The sequence below is a fragment of the Podarcis vaucheri genome (assembly GCF_965113315.1).
Source record: "Podarcis vaucheri genome assembly, chromosome: 10".
Taxonomy (NCBI): Eukaryota; Metazoa; Chordata; class Lepidosauria; order Squamata; family Lacertidae; genus Podarcis; species Podarcis vaucheri.
The window spans coordinates 42,532,535-42,548,291 of record NC_138748.1 but is presented as its reverse complement, the minus strand read 5'-3'; the positions used below and the strand labels follow the sequence as shown (position 1 = coordinate 42,548,291).

The window sequence follows — 15,757 nt, the reverse complement described above, 5'->3', positions numbered from 1 at the left end:
ACATCAAAAGGAAGTCTGACTTTGAGGATAGTGTCTGTGGAAGGAGTTGTAGGGGAAAAACAGTTATGGGGACATAGCTTAGTATCCCGTGTGTGCTAAACACTTTATCTTTGGTATCACTGGGATAGGCCCACCTTAAAAATACTGTATAGATCTGTCTCCCATCACATGACTTTGAGCGCTAGACAACAAATCCGTTTTAAAGGTCATACCAATTAATAGTTAATAAAAGACTTCACGACACTAATTTCTAGAATGCTTACAATACAACATGATGGAATCTCTTTTTGATTGCAGAAGAAAGCCAATATTCTTAACTGAATCAATTACATGAACCATAGTGTGTCACCAAAAAGTAATATTGCTTAAATATATTTCCTCCCCTAATTTTGTCTCAGTTTCTGGGCTGCAACGAAAACACTATGTTATATTATCCAGTTTTGTATCAGTAAACATATCAAGAGGAGCCTCAGATGCACATTTTCAAGTGCAAGTACATTGAACCTTCCAGATATCACACAAATTCTACAAGCTCTGAAAGGAATTATATACCCTAAAATTATTACCCATGGAGCAATCAACTCTGCAGCAAGCTTTTCATGAAGACCACACTGCTCAGCAATTTTTTCATTTGCTGACAAAAAAGGGATCTGGGTAGCCCTGGGCTATTTTTCAGTCTAATGCATCTCAGAAGATTCATTTGGTAGCCGTGCTGGTCTGATGCAGTTGAAATAAACTAAAAAATTGTCCAGCAGTACCTTAGAGACCAGCTAAGTTTGTTCTGGGTATAAGCTTTCATGTGCATGCACACACTTCTTCAGATACCATGTGTGCATGAACACGAAAGCTTATATCCAGAACAAACTTAGTTTGTCTCTAAGGTGCTACTGGACAATTTTTTTTATGTAACTCAGAAGATTGGTGTAAAGGTAGCACTCCATGTATATTGCCTTGAGATCCTTGATGAAAGCATGAAATACAAAGGTAATAAATAAAAAGCCAGATTGGTGGATTAAGTGCTAAAGTTTCAGATCTGTGAAACTTTACATCTTGCTGAATTTTTATTACTATTTATTTCTTCATTTTGACTTATTACTTACCTTTGCTTTGGGTTTAGGTGCCAGAATCACCTTCTTCTTTGCCCTAGTGAGCACAAATTTATGGTTAGAGGGCAATCTATGATTTTTAATTAGAAGTGTCAGAGCCCTATGAAAGGCCTTGAATCTGCTGGCCATAAACACAAGGCTGGCTAGGTATGGGCAGACACGTTCAAAGAGAAAAAAGTGGAAACACAACTTAATTGAAACCTAGGGGAGATTTTGCAAATATGCATGCACCCAGGATTTTGACTATAATTTGCTTCTGAGAAGGTGGCTCCACAAAATCCATTTGTTGATCTTTAAACTCACCAACTTACTGAACTTTGAGGTTCAGGTTGTGTGGACACCATTAGAGAAAGAAACAGAAAATAGTCTCATATCCACATGAAGCACAACTACGCCAAGTCTAAATTTTGGTCCTCCTCTTGAGACAGTTCATTTAACAACTGTATTTTGAATACAAGCTGACCCCTTACTGGAGTACTGAGTCTTCATAATGAAAGTGGTGAAAATTTGTAAATGTGCATATTTGTGATTACTAGCACTCTGTCCTGGATCTGAGGCCTGAGCCAAATCAGTCATATTGAGAGGGCCTCAGACTAGTCAGGTACATGTAGTTGTGAGTTGTATTGGACTGGCCCAGAGATCCATGACTGTCAGGGGACAGAGTATCAGGCAGTAGGGAGGAACAAGCAGAGCAGAAAAACCATACAAGGAGGCAGAGACCTCTCTGATAAGTGGCTGTGTCTTCCTAGGGGAAGGTAGGCCTGATGCTGCAGATCTCCTTCCTGCCTGACAACCTGCAGGATCAATGCCTCCACTGAACTTCAGAAGCAAGAAAGCCATTTACAAAGCAGTCCCACACAGGATTGGTCCTGTTAGCTAGGGATCATGGGAGTTGTAGGCCAAAACATCTGGAGGGCCGCAGGTTGGGGTGCCTGATCTAGATAAATAATTTCAAACATCATCTTTCTCACAAACGCCTCCTTCCACTTTCAACATTTCATCACAATAATATCCAGTTAATTCTATTCTGTGATGTCAGTCTGGTAAATGTATGATGTGTAGATTAAAATCTAGAATTATACAGGCAACATTTGACCAGTTCCAGAGGAATTTCCCCTTGGCATACTGAAGCACACTATCATACAATGTATTTCACCAGTAATTTGAACTACACAAAATACACTGGTTCAAACTTTATTCTAACAAGCCTCCCATCGCCAGGCCTCAGACAAACACTTTATAGGTCGGTAAACAATAGTATGAAAAGCTAAATAAATGAAAATAGAAGAGAATATATATATATATGTGCTTATGTTACACTCACGGAGCAGATGTAAGATGATTATGAACACTTCGACTCTCTTTAAAGAGCATCCTATAAAGAGAGAGGGAGAGCAAAGAATTCCACATTATCAAACATCAACAATTTCTCTAGAATGATTCACCATATGCCATGCTATGAACTTACCAGTTTATTTGTACAGTTATTTGATGCAAGATGATGTAATTGGGTTAAAATATGCACACTGGTTTTCAATAGAGATAATAGCTACATTAGAAGACTACTGCTTACCAAATGTTGTTGTCTTCAGTAAGACTGATGAAATATTATTAATATGTTTCGATCAAACATAGTTTGTTAATCACTTCCTGACATTCAAATGTCTACACAGCTCCCTCAGGTGAGATATAAGTGAAGAGATGCAAGGACAAAAATAACTCTCAAAATCTACTGCAGGCGTTCCCAACCTTTTTTGCCCTGGGGGCATATTTGGCAATCTGAGAAACTGCCATTAGTATCAGCACAGAATGACTGCTGTGGGGGATTGCCAATAACTTGCTCTAGAAACAGAGTAAAGTGGTACCTCGGATTACGAACTTAACCCGTTCCGGAAGACCGTTCTTAAACTGAAACTGTTCTTAAACCAAGGCGTGCTTTCCCTAATGAGGCCTCCCACCGCCGGTGCCCTTCCACCATTCAGCTTCCATTCTTATATTGAGGTAAAGTTTGCAAACTGGGACACTACTTCCAGTTTTGCGGAGTTCGTAAATCGAATAGTTCGTAAACAGGGCTGTTCTTAAACTGAGGTACCACTGTACAACCTCTTCATACAAGATAAAACACCAAACATCCCAAAACTAATGCTAATCCTTCCCCCCCAAAAAAAGACTTGACAAAAATGTGTGCCCTTAACGGACACATCTTAACCTCTCAAAAAGGAGACAGGCAGACTCCCAACCCCCCCCAAAAGTAAGGAAGGCACATATTTTCCCCAAAACCACACTACAAATCAGACAACACACACAAACCCTCCACCACTACCTGTGAACAAAAGGTAACCCTCCCACACACACACAAAAGAAACAAGCTAAAAAAACCTCTTCCCCACATAGATAGAACTTACTTCCTACTACCTCTGTCTCCCATGCTTACAATGCAGGGTGTTTTTCAAAAAGTTTTAGAATGGACTGGAAAGAAAAACACCAGTCTTTGGCTCGACACCCTCTTCCTTTCTTATGAAGTCTGTGTGGGGCTCTGAGGAAAGGGAAAAGGGCAAGGCAGTTGAAGGACTACACTTTACTTCCCAGCCAGCCCAGCTGCACAAAGTAAAAAAGCAAAAAGCAAAAAAAAACACAAAAAACCCCAAAACCGGGGGGGGGGGAGGGGACTTTGGTGGACACCAAAGAAGGTGTCAGAGGGTTATGAGATTCCCATCGGAGTTCCAAATCTATAGTACAGCTTGTCACTGCTTCAGATTGAACTAATTTACAATAACTGACTGAGCCACTACAAATCGGCCCACATACTAGCTATGTAATTTCACTCAAACTGTATAATCTGGAACATGTTTAATCAGAAGAAAGCCTCACTGCAGATTCAGAACCACCATGATTTCTTGAAATGTTAGGACAACCTTTCAATGTGATGCTCTCTGGATGTTTCCAATTACAACTCCTATCCTCTACAATCTTGGCCATCTGGGCTGGTGCTGGTGGGAGTTGTAGTTCAAAACATCTGGAGAGCACCAGAAGAGGCAGCTTGACCATCCCCTTTTCCACAGTCTTGTTACAACTAGAAATCTTCTTCTGGAATTTAGCACAGTACATAGTCATCAGAAATAGAGGATAGGAATTCAGAATTTTTGGTCAGTCTGAGGGCCAGGGCTTAGTAACATTAACAGATTTTGAATCAGACAAGGGGAAGTGAGATTTGAACCTGTTCTTTCCAGGTGAGTTGTTAGGTATTAAAAGAATAGCTGTCAGTGAAGGTAAGGAAGTTCCTTTAAAAGGTCATCACGTTTATCATCACTCAGTCACCTAACCAGGCATATTGCATCTGAAGAGAACTACTATGCTCAACAATGACCATATATTAAGCCAAAATATGCACAATCCCCTTCGCAAGGACCCTTCAGTCAAACTACGAAGCCTCTCATTAGCTACACCTTCCCACTATGAAACTACAGTAGAGTCCTTCTGGTTTAATTACAGCTCACACAAAGGGGCAACATGCTTAATAAACTGAGATTAAGGAGATAGCTCAACTGGTAAAGCATGAGACTCTTAATCTTACAGTTGTGGGTTCAGGCCCCATGCTGGGCAAGAGATTCCTGCAAATCCAGGTGTTTGGCCTAGATGATCCGCAGGGTCCCTTCCAATTCTATGATTATTAGCTCTATGATCATCCAAGCAGGTCAAAGGGTGCAAAGTCTCCACTGACACATGACTTTTTCCTGGAATGTGAGTTTGTTAGCAGACATTCATGGTAATCTTGAAATTGGTTTATCAGTATGTATCAAAAGGAGGGGTTCTTCATGAGAATGGCACCCCAAGGAAATTCACATACTAATGTAGCACACACACACAAAAACACTATCAAAATTGGGCAGATCTAGTAGCCATTAAAATGAAAAAAAGATAAAGGCTCTAGGAGGCTTGGTATGGTCAGAATCACTTCCAGAGTTAACACTAAATAAATAAATTATGGTAAATGAACCACCATAGCTGCTAGAGGACCATGAAAATTTGTGTCCTGTGCTTTTAAGACTCATCTACCCATGTACTATCTGAAATCAAAGGAGTGCATTGGTTGGATTTTTCTTTTTAGCTCTCCTACCACACTGCTTGGCAAACAGAACATGATCAGAATTGCTGGCTTTGCACATATATTTATCTACCACTATAGACATCAAACATGATTTGTTATCGGTTTTTATTTAAATGAAGACTGAACCAGATATGGATCTGGCCTATGTAGCCAAAAAGGTTCCACACCCATGCTTTAAATAAGGAAACAAATTGTAGGAACAATTGACACACCTTGTGAACCCCTCACAATATCATTTGTTAGCACAAGATGTATTTATTTATTCATTTATTTGCTTTACTGACTTTTATTCTCAAGCTTTTCAGTAGGAAATTTTCCAGTTACAGAAACTGTATTAGATCATGTTAGGATACTCTCATATGCAGGCTGCTAATTATCTCTCCTCAAGCTCTTCACATCCTTTCTTACCTAAGCTGATGTCCTGCAGCTTGTCTTTGTCTTGTCTATCTTAGATTGCAAATTCTTCAAAGCAGGAAACAAGTCTCGCTGTTCATAAAGAGCCAGGCATATTTACCGCACTAAATACACATTAATACATTGTAATAATTGTGCCATTGTGACAACCCACTATTAAAGGTCATATCTGACCAGCAGCCAATTAATGGACTTCATTAATTATTTGTAGTAACAATGCTGCTTATTTCAAACTGACTTTACTGAAAGCTACAACTAGTATCCAAAATTTAGTGCTCCTATTGGACTGTCAGAGCATGAACTGTTGGAATCAGTTTAAGGTGAGATTTAAAAGACTGAATTAATTTACTTCAGTGTACACATCTGCGTTGGACATCCTGGGATAGGCTACACTATAAAATAATGCAAGGTAGAAAGCTGCATAAACACATCAGTTAATCAGGGATTATTCTAAGTTAAAAACATGGCACATGTAGTCCAGCACCCTGTTCTCACAGTGGCCAAGGAGATGCCCATGGGAAGCTACAACAAGAGTGGTAATAAACTACTTTAAACATGTTGCTTCTCTTAAGTCAGTGCATGTATGTGCCTGTATAGCAAAATCATATTTCAAATTTCTTTTCAGTTGTACACTACCACCAATTGTTTTTTTACAACTATAATAACTGGCAGAAATGATTACCATTGTGAATTTGGGTTACCATTATGTATTTGTGTTAGACTGTTGTTCCAAATGGCTGCTTCTGGTTTCATCTTTAGCATTTTCTACTTTTAAATAACTTATTTCAACATTTTTTGGGGGGTAAAAACTGTTTTTAGCATGATTATTGTCAAGCTCACACTTATTTACTTTTGTTCTCTAACAGTAAGCCATTTCATTATCTCTTCTTTGAATAGTTCTTGGATGTGAACTAATAAGAGGTTTCTTAAAGAAGTTGAACAGTTGCTGAAACCACGAGAAAATCTCCAATGATTTGCTTCAAATACTCTGATAGATGGACAGAGCAGCATCTTGGCTGATCACCATACAGATCCGTTAAAATAGCCACATCTAACCTAATTCAGGTCCAAATCTTTAGACTTATAAAAAAGCCAAATTAATATTACCACTGTGAGTGGAACTACTACTAAACTGCTATTTTAAGTGAGTGAAAACAAGCACCAGTCACTTTTAACAAACAGTATCATATATTATAGTACCTATGACTCTAGTGGAACCTGTAATTCATACTACTATAATTTATATGGTATGCACGTAGGCCCCGTTTACCAAACACACATGTGTTTCCTGGAAATCATTTGTTAGGTGAGCATTCACACAACAAGTCCACAATTTCCATTTATTCTAATCTGTGATTTGCCAGATCCCTTTGTTCCTTCCCTCCATGGTTGCACCCAGCCAGCAAAAGAGAGAAGGGAAAAACTGATTTGACCAATCTCTCCTGCACTCTGATTTGTCCACTTTCTTTCTCTCCTTCCTATCTCCATGGTTTCTACCCGAAAATGGCCACCACCAACAAGCAAAGCACAAACAAATAAGGAAGTAAGGCAGTGGGCAAACTTAGCAAGTATGGATTATCGCCAACTGGAGACGGAATCAGCTTCTCCTCAGTGCAACATTTTGCTACTTGTTATAGGAAAGAATATCTGTAACCTGACAAGAACTTCAAAGTTTTAGGTATAGAAGACTAAGCAGAACCTTGTTCAAAATTGTTTTCTATAGTATTGGCTGATGAAATATGAACATCAAGGAAACGGCCTCATAAACACTATGCATTGATATGCACCCAGTGACACTGCAGAACCTAGTAGATATTAAGAAAATAGAGCTTAGATGGTTCTGTCCTTTCCTATCAGGCTAGTCCCAAGAAGTGGTGGTGGGAGATTGTTCAGTTTCACTATGAGACTTCGCTGCAGCATTCCTCTGCATCTTGTTTAACATATACCTGAGGAAGTCTGTGTGGAGATTTGACATAAGGTGTCACTACTATCTTCATATACACTCACTCACTCTCTCGACATATGTTTTCAACTTATTCAGGCCTTACAATCTTGCCACATTTCTGTAGCTTGGTGTAATCAAGTGTCAGATGAACTAAAGGAAAGCTGTGACTGCATTCAAACAAAACTTTTGGTAACATTTGGGAAAATGTTGACAAACAGCAAAAATCTAATCAAATCTAATCAGGTACCATACCTAGCTTGCATCCAGCCTTTCGGCCAAAGTGGCTTCACCTCAGTCTCCATAAAGGCCTTGAGGTAATCTTCTGCAGATTGGCTTTTATTTGGCTCTAGCTCATAACATCCCAGTTTTATCTTGATAAGGTTACACAGCAATGACCTGTTGAAAGAAACCCGACAGCCTCAAGCACAACTGCTTTACCATGAACATGTCAAAAGTAATCTGTGTACACCTATCCTAGAACCTCACAAACCTCCCCCGCAACAGGATTTACTAGACTTGTTGTAGCTCCACTCCCCCTGCCTTTTCTGCTATACCTTTTAGGCAAGCTACACTGTGCATCCAATTCTACATTATACAACAGTTTAGTTTTTCGTTCTTTTTGTTACAGCTATATCCTTGTTTCCATAACTCACAATTCATACAACCCAGGTTATCAAAGAACTCTGCAGTCCGTTGTTCCAAATGCTACACTGTCCACACTTAATATATTTAATATAAATATATTAAGCAAAACTGCTTTTGGATTACCCTTGCCATGGAATCAGATTTAAGAAATGTTGTTAAGCAAAAGGAGAATGCATAAAACACAAAGGCATGGAATATGAGGGAGGAGGGGGAGGAAGGAATGGAAGTGACAACTGGTTTTGGGGTAGAAATTGGTACTGAGACGGCTCTGGTCGCCCTAACAGATGATCTCCGTAGACAGCTGGATCGAGGCGGGTCAGGACTGCTGATTCTTTTAGATTTGTCAGCAGCCTTCAACATGGTCAGTCATGAACTTTTGGACCACTGCCTTGCCGATGTGGGGATTCAGGGCACAGTCTGACAATGGCTGCGCTCCTTTATCTCAGGTCAGGGACAGTGGGTGGCGCTAGGGAAGGAGTTGTCGTCATGGCACTCCTTGGTGTGTGGAGTGCCGCAGGGCGCAATCCTTTCCCTGATGCTTTTCAATATCTTTATGTGTCTCCTTGCCCAGATTGTCTGGAGTTTTGGGCTGGGTTGTCATCAATATGCTGATGACACCCAGCTTTATCTATTGATAGACGGCCGCCCTGATTCGGGATCACATTCATCCAGTGCTTTACCAGTTGCATTGGCTCCCAGTGGAGTACAGGGTCAGGTTTAAGGTGCTGGTTTTGACCTTTAAAGCCCTATGCGGCCTAGGACTCTTGTACCTACAGGACCACCTCTCCTGGTATGCCCCGTGGAGGACCTTAAGGTCCATAAATAACAACACTTTGGAGGTCCCAAGCCTCAAGGAGGTTAGATTGGTTTCAACTAGGGCCAGGGCCTTTTCAGCACTGGCCCCGATGTGGTCAAACGCTCTGTCACAAGAGACTAGGGCCCTGCAGGATCTGACATTTTTTCGCAGGGCCTGCAAGACAGAGCTGTTCCGCCTGGCCTTCGGCTTAGACTCACTCTGACCCCTTATATGGGATTTGGTATATAAGTTTTCCCTTGGCTTTTTTGCTGGCCCATGTAGGACCAGCATGGATAGCTGGCTCGGGTGAATATCTGATATTTCCTCCCTTTACTGTCTTGATTTATGGGCTGCTACTAAAATGAGGCTGCATTTTAAGCTGTATTTTAAGCAGTATTTTAATTGTTTGTTGTTGTTGTTTTTCTATTACGTTTTATTGTAATTCATATTTGGTGCTAGCTGCCCTTAGCCTGGCCCTGGCCAGGGAGGGCAGGGTATAAATAAAAATTATTATTATTATTATTATTATTATTATTATTATTATTATTATTATTAAAACAGGCGCTTTCCCATCCCCAAAAGGGAAACCAAAGAGGACTACTGCATCACAGCAGTAAACCAGACAACCGATGTCTGAGGCTTTTGTCCCGACTAAATGCTTTCTGAATTGTTGCTTCACCAGCAAATGGGAAGTTAGACCCAATTGGGAGGGTACAGCAAATAAAACAAAAGGTGCAGATGTCCATATTTTGCTAAGGAACAAAGGAGATTGCTTTGCACCCACACTTTCCTATTTCCCCTCTGCAATTACTGAGACAGGAGCCAATACATGTTAAATTGTGAGAGTCAGTTGTATGCTCTAAACATCTAAGCTATTTGTACCAGGCAGGAGAATAACCAAGAATAATAATCTAGGCAACTGAAATTCAAAGGAGCTTCACATAATCCAAATAAATATGATCCAAATAAAGGCAAAGGTCCTGGAATTAGAACTGCTGGCTTAGCCGAATATAGGAAGCACTAGTAAGGGGAAGAATGGGCAGGTATATACCATAACATAGGTACATAGTATGTAAAGTACTATATGCACCATACATTCCATAGCACCTGGGAAGTATTTTGGGTAACCTAGTAAGGTTTTATTATTCGGCTCCATTTCCCTAATGTATCTGAATGAGAAGTGATGCAGGTACGAATCAGTGCTTAAACACAATGGAAAGCATGATGAGGGTCAATAAAATGAAGCTGAATCCGAACAAAACAGAGGTCCCGTGGGTAAATGGTTCTCAGATCTGGGAATTGGGTGCCTTGTCTATTCTAGATGGAACTGCATTCTCCCTGAAATAACAGGTGCATAGTTTGGGGTACTTCTTGAACTGGCACTGGAGACTCAGGTGATCACAAGACATTTGAAGGAGCCCCTTCTGGTGGTGCCACAGCTGCTCAGATTCATCTGGCATCCATCAAGAAAAGGGAATTCTCTGCAGTGACATGTATTTGGGGAAAGTTTCCTTTTGAGATTCACTACTTTCAGTAATGTGTTTTCCACTGGCCATTAAAAATATGCTTGTTCACCTAAGCATTTTTTTTCAATTATTGATTGCCAAGCCACTTATTTTTGCCTACTTTTGATTCTCTGCTTTTATATTTTGTGTTTTAAGACATTATTAAATTATGTTGTACGCTGATTTGTCACTTTAAGTGAACAGCAGCATATAATTCCTTTCAATAAATAAATAAAGAATACAAGTGAATTAATTTTAATCTCATTAGCCTTCTAAACGTTATACCCTTGTACATTATACTAGCCACAAATCAGTTTAAATTTGTGACAACTATAATTGTGCATTTATTGGGATGCGGGGAGACTTAGAAACAGGAATTGCTAGCACTCCTTTTTCTGGCAGTCAGGGTGTGCAGTAGGTCAAGTTAGATTGTGATGTGACAATTGCGATGCAATGACTAAAAAGGACATTGCAGTGGACAAGCAAGCAACATGATACCATACCTCACTGTCTCATCCCAGCGGAATTTCTTTCTTGGACCTGCAACCCTTTTTCCTGGCTTCTCATCCTCCTCCTCCTCAGAAGCATTCTTGTCTCGTTCATCTTCTGCTTGCATTCTAGAACAAAAGAGCAATTATGTTTCTGGCAACGATATACCTTTGGACTTATTTCTGCAACATTATTTTCAGAAAAAGTTGCTTGCTATTATCGGATATTTGAATGGCCATCTGTACAGTCCCATGTATGGGTCCTCTCCCTGTGCAAAGCAAGCCTAATGAACACCCTAGAGCTCTAGCCATTTCAGAGGAAAATTAATTATATTTGCATGCTTTGGGCGGCAAGGTGAGCACCTTCTCCCTGAGTTCTTTCGCAACCACTGTGAAAATTACCAATTGAAAGGTGCAAGAGGCACATGCAGCAAGCAAATGTTTTTGTGTGCAACTGTACAAATGATCATATGAAGAGCAATAGTTGCAGACAAGCAATCTTCTTTCCTATATGGTCTTGGGGCAGTCCCAAATAGAGGTGACTGGCTAGCTGACACCCTTGGGATGGATGATGTGTTCTCAAGCAAATAAGGACTACAAGATTGCTCAGCCAAAAGCTGTATCTTCCCAGTGCACACACATTCAGAGCATGATGTTTTAAACACAGAAGGCGTCAACCATATAAAAAAGGTGTCAACCATGATAGCAAAAAAAAAAAAAAAAAAAAATCCTCTTGACAACACATTGAAGGTGACAATACTTCTAGTGCAATGGCTCTTAACACCAGCCATAAACGGTATATTTACTAGCTTGTGGTAGTGGAACCATGGAAATGGTTGGTTTAAAATAGTGCCTAGCGGTCATTTCCTCTCACAAGGAGACCCTAACTAGGATACAGCATCCTTGTTTAGTGAACTTCAGGGAATGCAGGTAAAAGTGCCTTTCTAAGGTCATGACCAACTGCGGTAAGTATTTTCCGTAGGAGTACCACAGGCATGCAAGAAATGTAGGAAGAAAAACACATTAGAAACCACAAAGTGAGACAATAAAAGAAACAAAAAAATAGGGAACTAAGTTCTGTCATGGAGAAACTTTCCTTAGCTGCTACAAATTCAGTCAGAAGAGAGCTGAGTGGGAAAGCATTTGTTCTAAATCTGAAAACATGTGTAGATCTACAAAATCTCCTTTAAGAGCAGGGGATATATGCACTCCCTTATAACAGCTCTAGAAAGTTTCCAAAGTTTATGCTTTGCACGGGTGAGGAACCCATATGTGGAACTATACAGAGAACATAAGGAGCTTCAGCTTCTAATTATACATACAATTGTGTGACTATCATGCTCCCTGCAACACAATAACTCTAGTTCCGAGTTCATTACATTATTGCAAATTCTTCCTACACTGTTATTGGGAGTGTAACAGATTCCCAAGGGCACCTGTTGTATTTTAGATGAGATATACAGTATTTATAGTTTTGCTGTTTGCTTTATATTCTGCTATTATTATTTTTTGTAAACAGTTTGGGTAATAAGTGATATGTAAATATAAGAAATAACATAAATAAGCAAGTACTTACCTTGGCTACTCCATACCAATACATTTTCCCATAGTAAAGAATGTGGCCCAGGAGACTGCTAGTGCTCCCTGTGGCTTTACTGCCATGGCTAGCGATTCTTTTTAAAAAAAGAATTAAAAGTTATTTTGAGAACTGCATATAAAAGAGAATTTCTAGCTGCAGCAACAAAGCTGCAGCAGCACTAGCAACCTCCTAGGCCACCATCTCCAGAACACCTTGCTCTGCAGGAGCCCTGGCCCTTCCTCAGACCAAGAAAGAGGAGAAGGAGACCTGGAGGCAGTGACACAACCAGTGCTGCTGATGCATTAGCAGCAACAAAGCAATTGACAAGGAAGGAAGGAAGGAAGGAAGGGAGGTAGAGAAGTAAGCAGGACACAGGCACCTGCCTTAGGTGGTGCAATATCTTTCACTGGCCCTGTTAGGAGATGGCATAATTCAAAAGAGCAACCACAAAACAGATACAGAAGGCCACAAGTACACCCCTCCCGATAAAGTGCTAGCATTTGCATAACCCTACTTTCCTCCATAAATCCTCCACATAAACCAAGTGAGATATATCTGGGTAATGCACATACTTGGCATTCTTGGCCTGACTGTGTGCATGGCAGTCTTCCTGATATTTGTATAGTTGTTCAGGCATGACACAGCTGACAGCCAATTTCAATTTTTGCAACGGTTCCTTCAGACGGTCATCCTGAGAAAACACAATCATTAGTAACGCTAGCAGTCTTGCCAACTGATTTATGTATTACTTCTCAGAGACTGCACAGTTCCCCTTCATCCTAAACCACCTCAAACATTTTTCAACTTCTGAAACAACTTGGATTGGGGGGGGGGGGAGCTACTGGAAGCCTTTAATTCTGCTTTCATCAAGAATGAAGTTAGCCTATCATATTAGCAATAAGAGCTTGCATTTAATCTTTTAATATGATAAAAAAGGTTAAAGAACCAAAAAATGAGGTTCATGGTTTCTTGCCAAACAAAACAGAAGTAGTAAATCAAGGTTTGTTCTTGGCTTTGAGCTTGTGCTTCATTTGGAGAAAAAACTATAAGCCCATGTTCACACATCAAATGACAAGACAATGTCTTGCTTTACAGCCCAGTCAGGAGTCAGACAGGAGCAGAGTGCTCTTACTAATTAAATCATGATTTAAAATTAACTCTATTTGACATCACATATATACCACATCAGTGGCTTAATTCTACAGAGAACCCAGCCTAGTCCATCTTCTACAGCCCATGCTAAAATATACAACTGCTGCAGGTATGCTTACCTGGACATTGAGGTGCAGTTTCTTCAAACGCTTTATCAGTGTGTCCTTACTGCACGGCACAAAAGCCTCGAGGTGAGAGTATACTCCATTGCGGATGGTAGGACTCAATTCCTGTAACTGCAACTCAATACTGACAAATAAAACAGAAAGTCACAATTAATGAGAAAAATTTGACCACCGCTTCTACACACTGTTCATAAAAAGGGCATTTATGTTATACAGACAGAGGAACTGCAATACTAGATTTGTTTTCCCCTGCATGCATTAATATAACTATCATGAGACAGGATTGGCTATGCTCATCTTTCAGGCTCTGACAGGGTAGCCAGAACAGAAGTATAGCCCTTAGAATAGGCATAGATGTGGATTACACAAACAGCTGTGTGTTCTGCATTAAATTGCCCTAGCTACAGGAAACAATTAATACCCATTTTTCATACATAATGTAGTATATCTCCCACCACATTCAATGTCCCTCCCTTCCCTCTGAGATAAAAATTTTGACTAAACTCTCTTTTTGCTGCTATTACTTCATTAAGCACCATGTGATGAATGCTACATCATATGTAAAAATATAGAAGAAGAGTTTGGATTTGATATCCCACTTTATCACCACCCTAAGGAGTCTCAAAGCGGCTAACATTCTCCTTTCCCTTCCTCCCCCACAACAAACACTCTGTGAGGTGAGTGGGGCTGAGAGACTTCAAAGAAGTATGACTTGCCCAAGGTCACCCAGCATGTGGAGGAGCGGAGACACGAACCCGGTTCATCAGATTATGAGACTACTGCTCTTAACCACTACACCACACTGGCTCTCTATAGCCATCAAATAAACATCTTACGTAGATTAATTCAGAAGTATCAGCTGCCACACTATGATTATGTAAGTTTCCAGACTTGTACAATACAAATTCAGAAGAATTTAAACATACAGTAGTTTTCCCTTGTAAATCAAAAGATTGGCAGCAAATGAACAATACTAATTAAATTTCTATGGGTAACTTAAAGCTTTTCTGTCCTGGACACTGTCATCTGCTCTGCTCCTGGATCTGATCTGTTGGGCAGGGGGGCAGATAAAAGTGCTTCCTCTTAATCAAGGGCAACAAGTGCAGCCAGAACCACCACTGACATGGGTAAGGAGCTATAATTCTATATTCTATGTATGCCTGGTAGTTTTAGACTGCAAACCTGGGAGCAGAGACCATCTTAGTACTGATTTCTGTAAGCCGCTCTTGAGAGCCACTCGGACTAAAGGGTAGGGTATAAACATCTTAAAATAAAAACAATGAATAAATGAAGTCTGTTTACTTCATGGCCTAGAAATTGATCAGGACAACCATTCTGTTGCATAAGCACAACATTTTCCTCAAAACCAAGGGAACACTTACTCAAGCAAGATATTATTCATGTCCTGTGTGAAGAATTTTTTTCTGCCTTCTTTATCAAAGAGCTTGGCAGCCTAGAAAGAGCAATAAAAACACAGGTACCTTGAGTACACTTAAAAATCTTCAGAATTTTATGATTATATATGTGTGTGTGTGTGTGTGTGTGTGTATGTAAAGGTAAATCACCCCTGGACAGTTAAGTCCAGTCAAAGGTGACTATGGGGTGATATGCTCATCTTGCTTTTCAGGTCGAGGGAGCCGGCGTTTGTCCACAGACAGCTTTCCAGGTTATGTGGCCAGCAGGACTAAACCACTTCTGGCACAGCGGAACACTGTGACAGAAGCCAGAGCATGCACTGAAATGCTGTTTACCTTCCCTCTACAGTGGTACCTATTTATCTACTTGCACTGGCCTGCTTTCAAACTGCTAGATTGGCAGAAGGTGGGACAGAGCAACGGGAGCTCACCCCATCAAGTGGATTTGAACTGCCAACCTTCCGATCAGCAAGCCCAAG

The 15,757-nt window shown here is 40.3% G+C and overlaps 1 protein-coding gene and 1 long non-coding RNA gene across 3 annotated transcripts in view; one reads left to right on the top strand and one right to left on the bottom strand.

The window, feature by feature from the left end:
* The window catches only part of LOC309541852, a 32,285-nt gene extending 25,745 nt beyond the window's left edge, over positions 1 to 6,540 (top strand). Inside the window, exon 4 of the long non-coding RNA XR_014223967.1 lies at positions 6,526 to 6,540. This is a non-coding gene — a long non-coding RNA (uncharacterized lncRNA). The remainder of the gene's footprint in view (positions 1 to 6,525) is intronic.
* Positions 1 to 15,757, bottom strand: part of UBN2 (ubinuclein 2) — a 41,310-nt gene that overhangs the window by 6,448 nt on the left and 19,105 nt on the right. For both annotated transcript variants that reach the window (XR_014223963.1, XM_082239991.1), the window contains exons 7-13: positions 15,246 to 15,316; positions 13,858 to 13,987; positions 13,159 to 13,277; positions 11,023 to 11,136; positions 7,826 to 7,969; positions 2,431 to 2,481; positions 1,101 to 1,143 (exon numbers count right to left, since the gene is read on the bottom strand). Coding sequence is in view for 1 of the 2 variants with exons in the window: in XM_082239991.1 (XP_082096117.1) it covers positions 1,101 to 1,143; positions 2,431 to 2,481; positions 7,826 to 7,969; positions 11,023 to 11,136; positions 13,159 to 13,277; positions 13,858 to 13,987; positions 15,246 to 15,316 (672 nt within the window). In the remaining variant the exon portion in view is untranslated. The remainder of the gene's footprint in view (positions 1 to 1,100; positions 1,144 to 2,430; positions 2,482 to 7,825; positions 7,970 to 11,022; positions 11,137 to 13,158; positions 13,278 to 13,857; positions 13,988 to 15,245; positions 15,317 to 15,757) is intronic.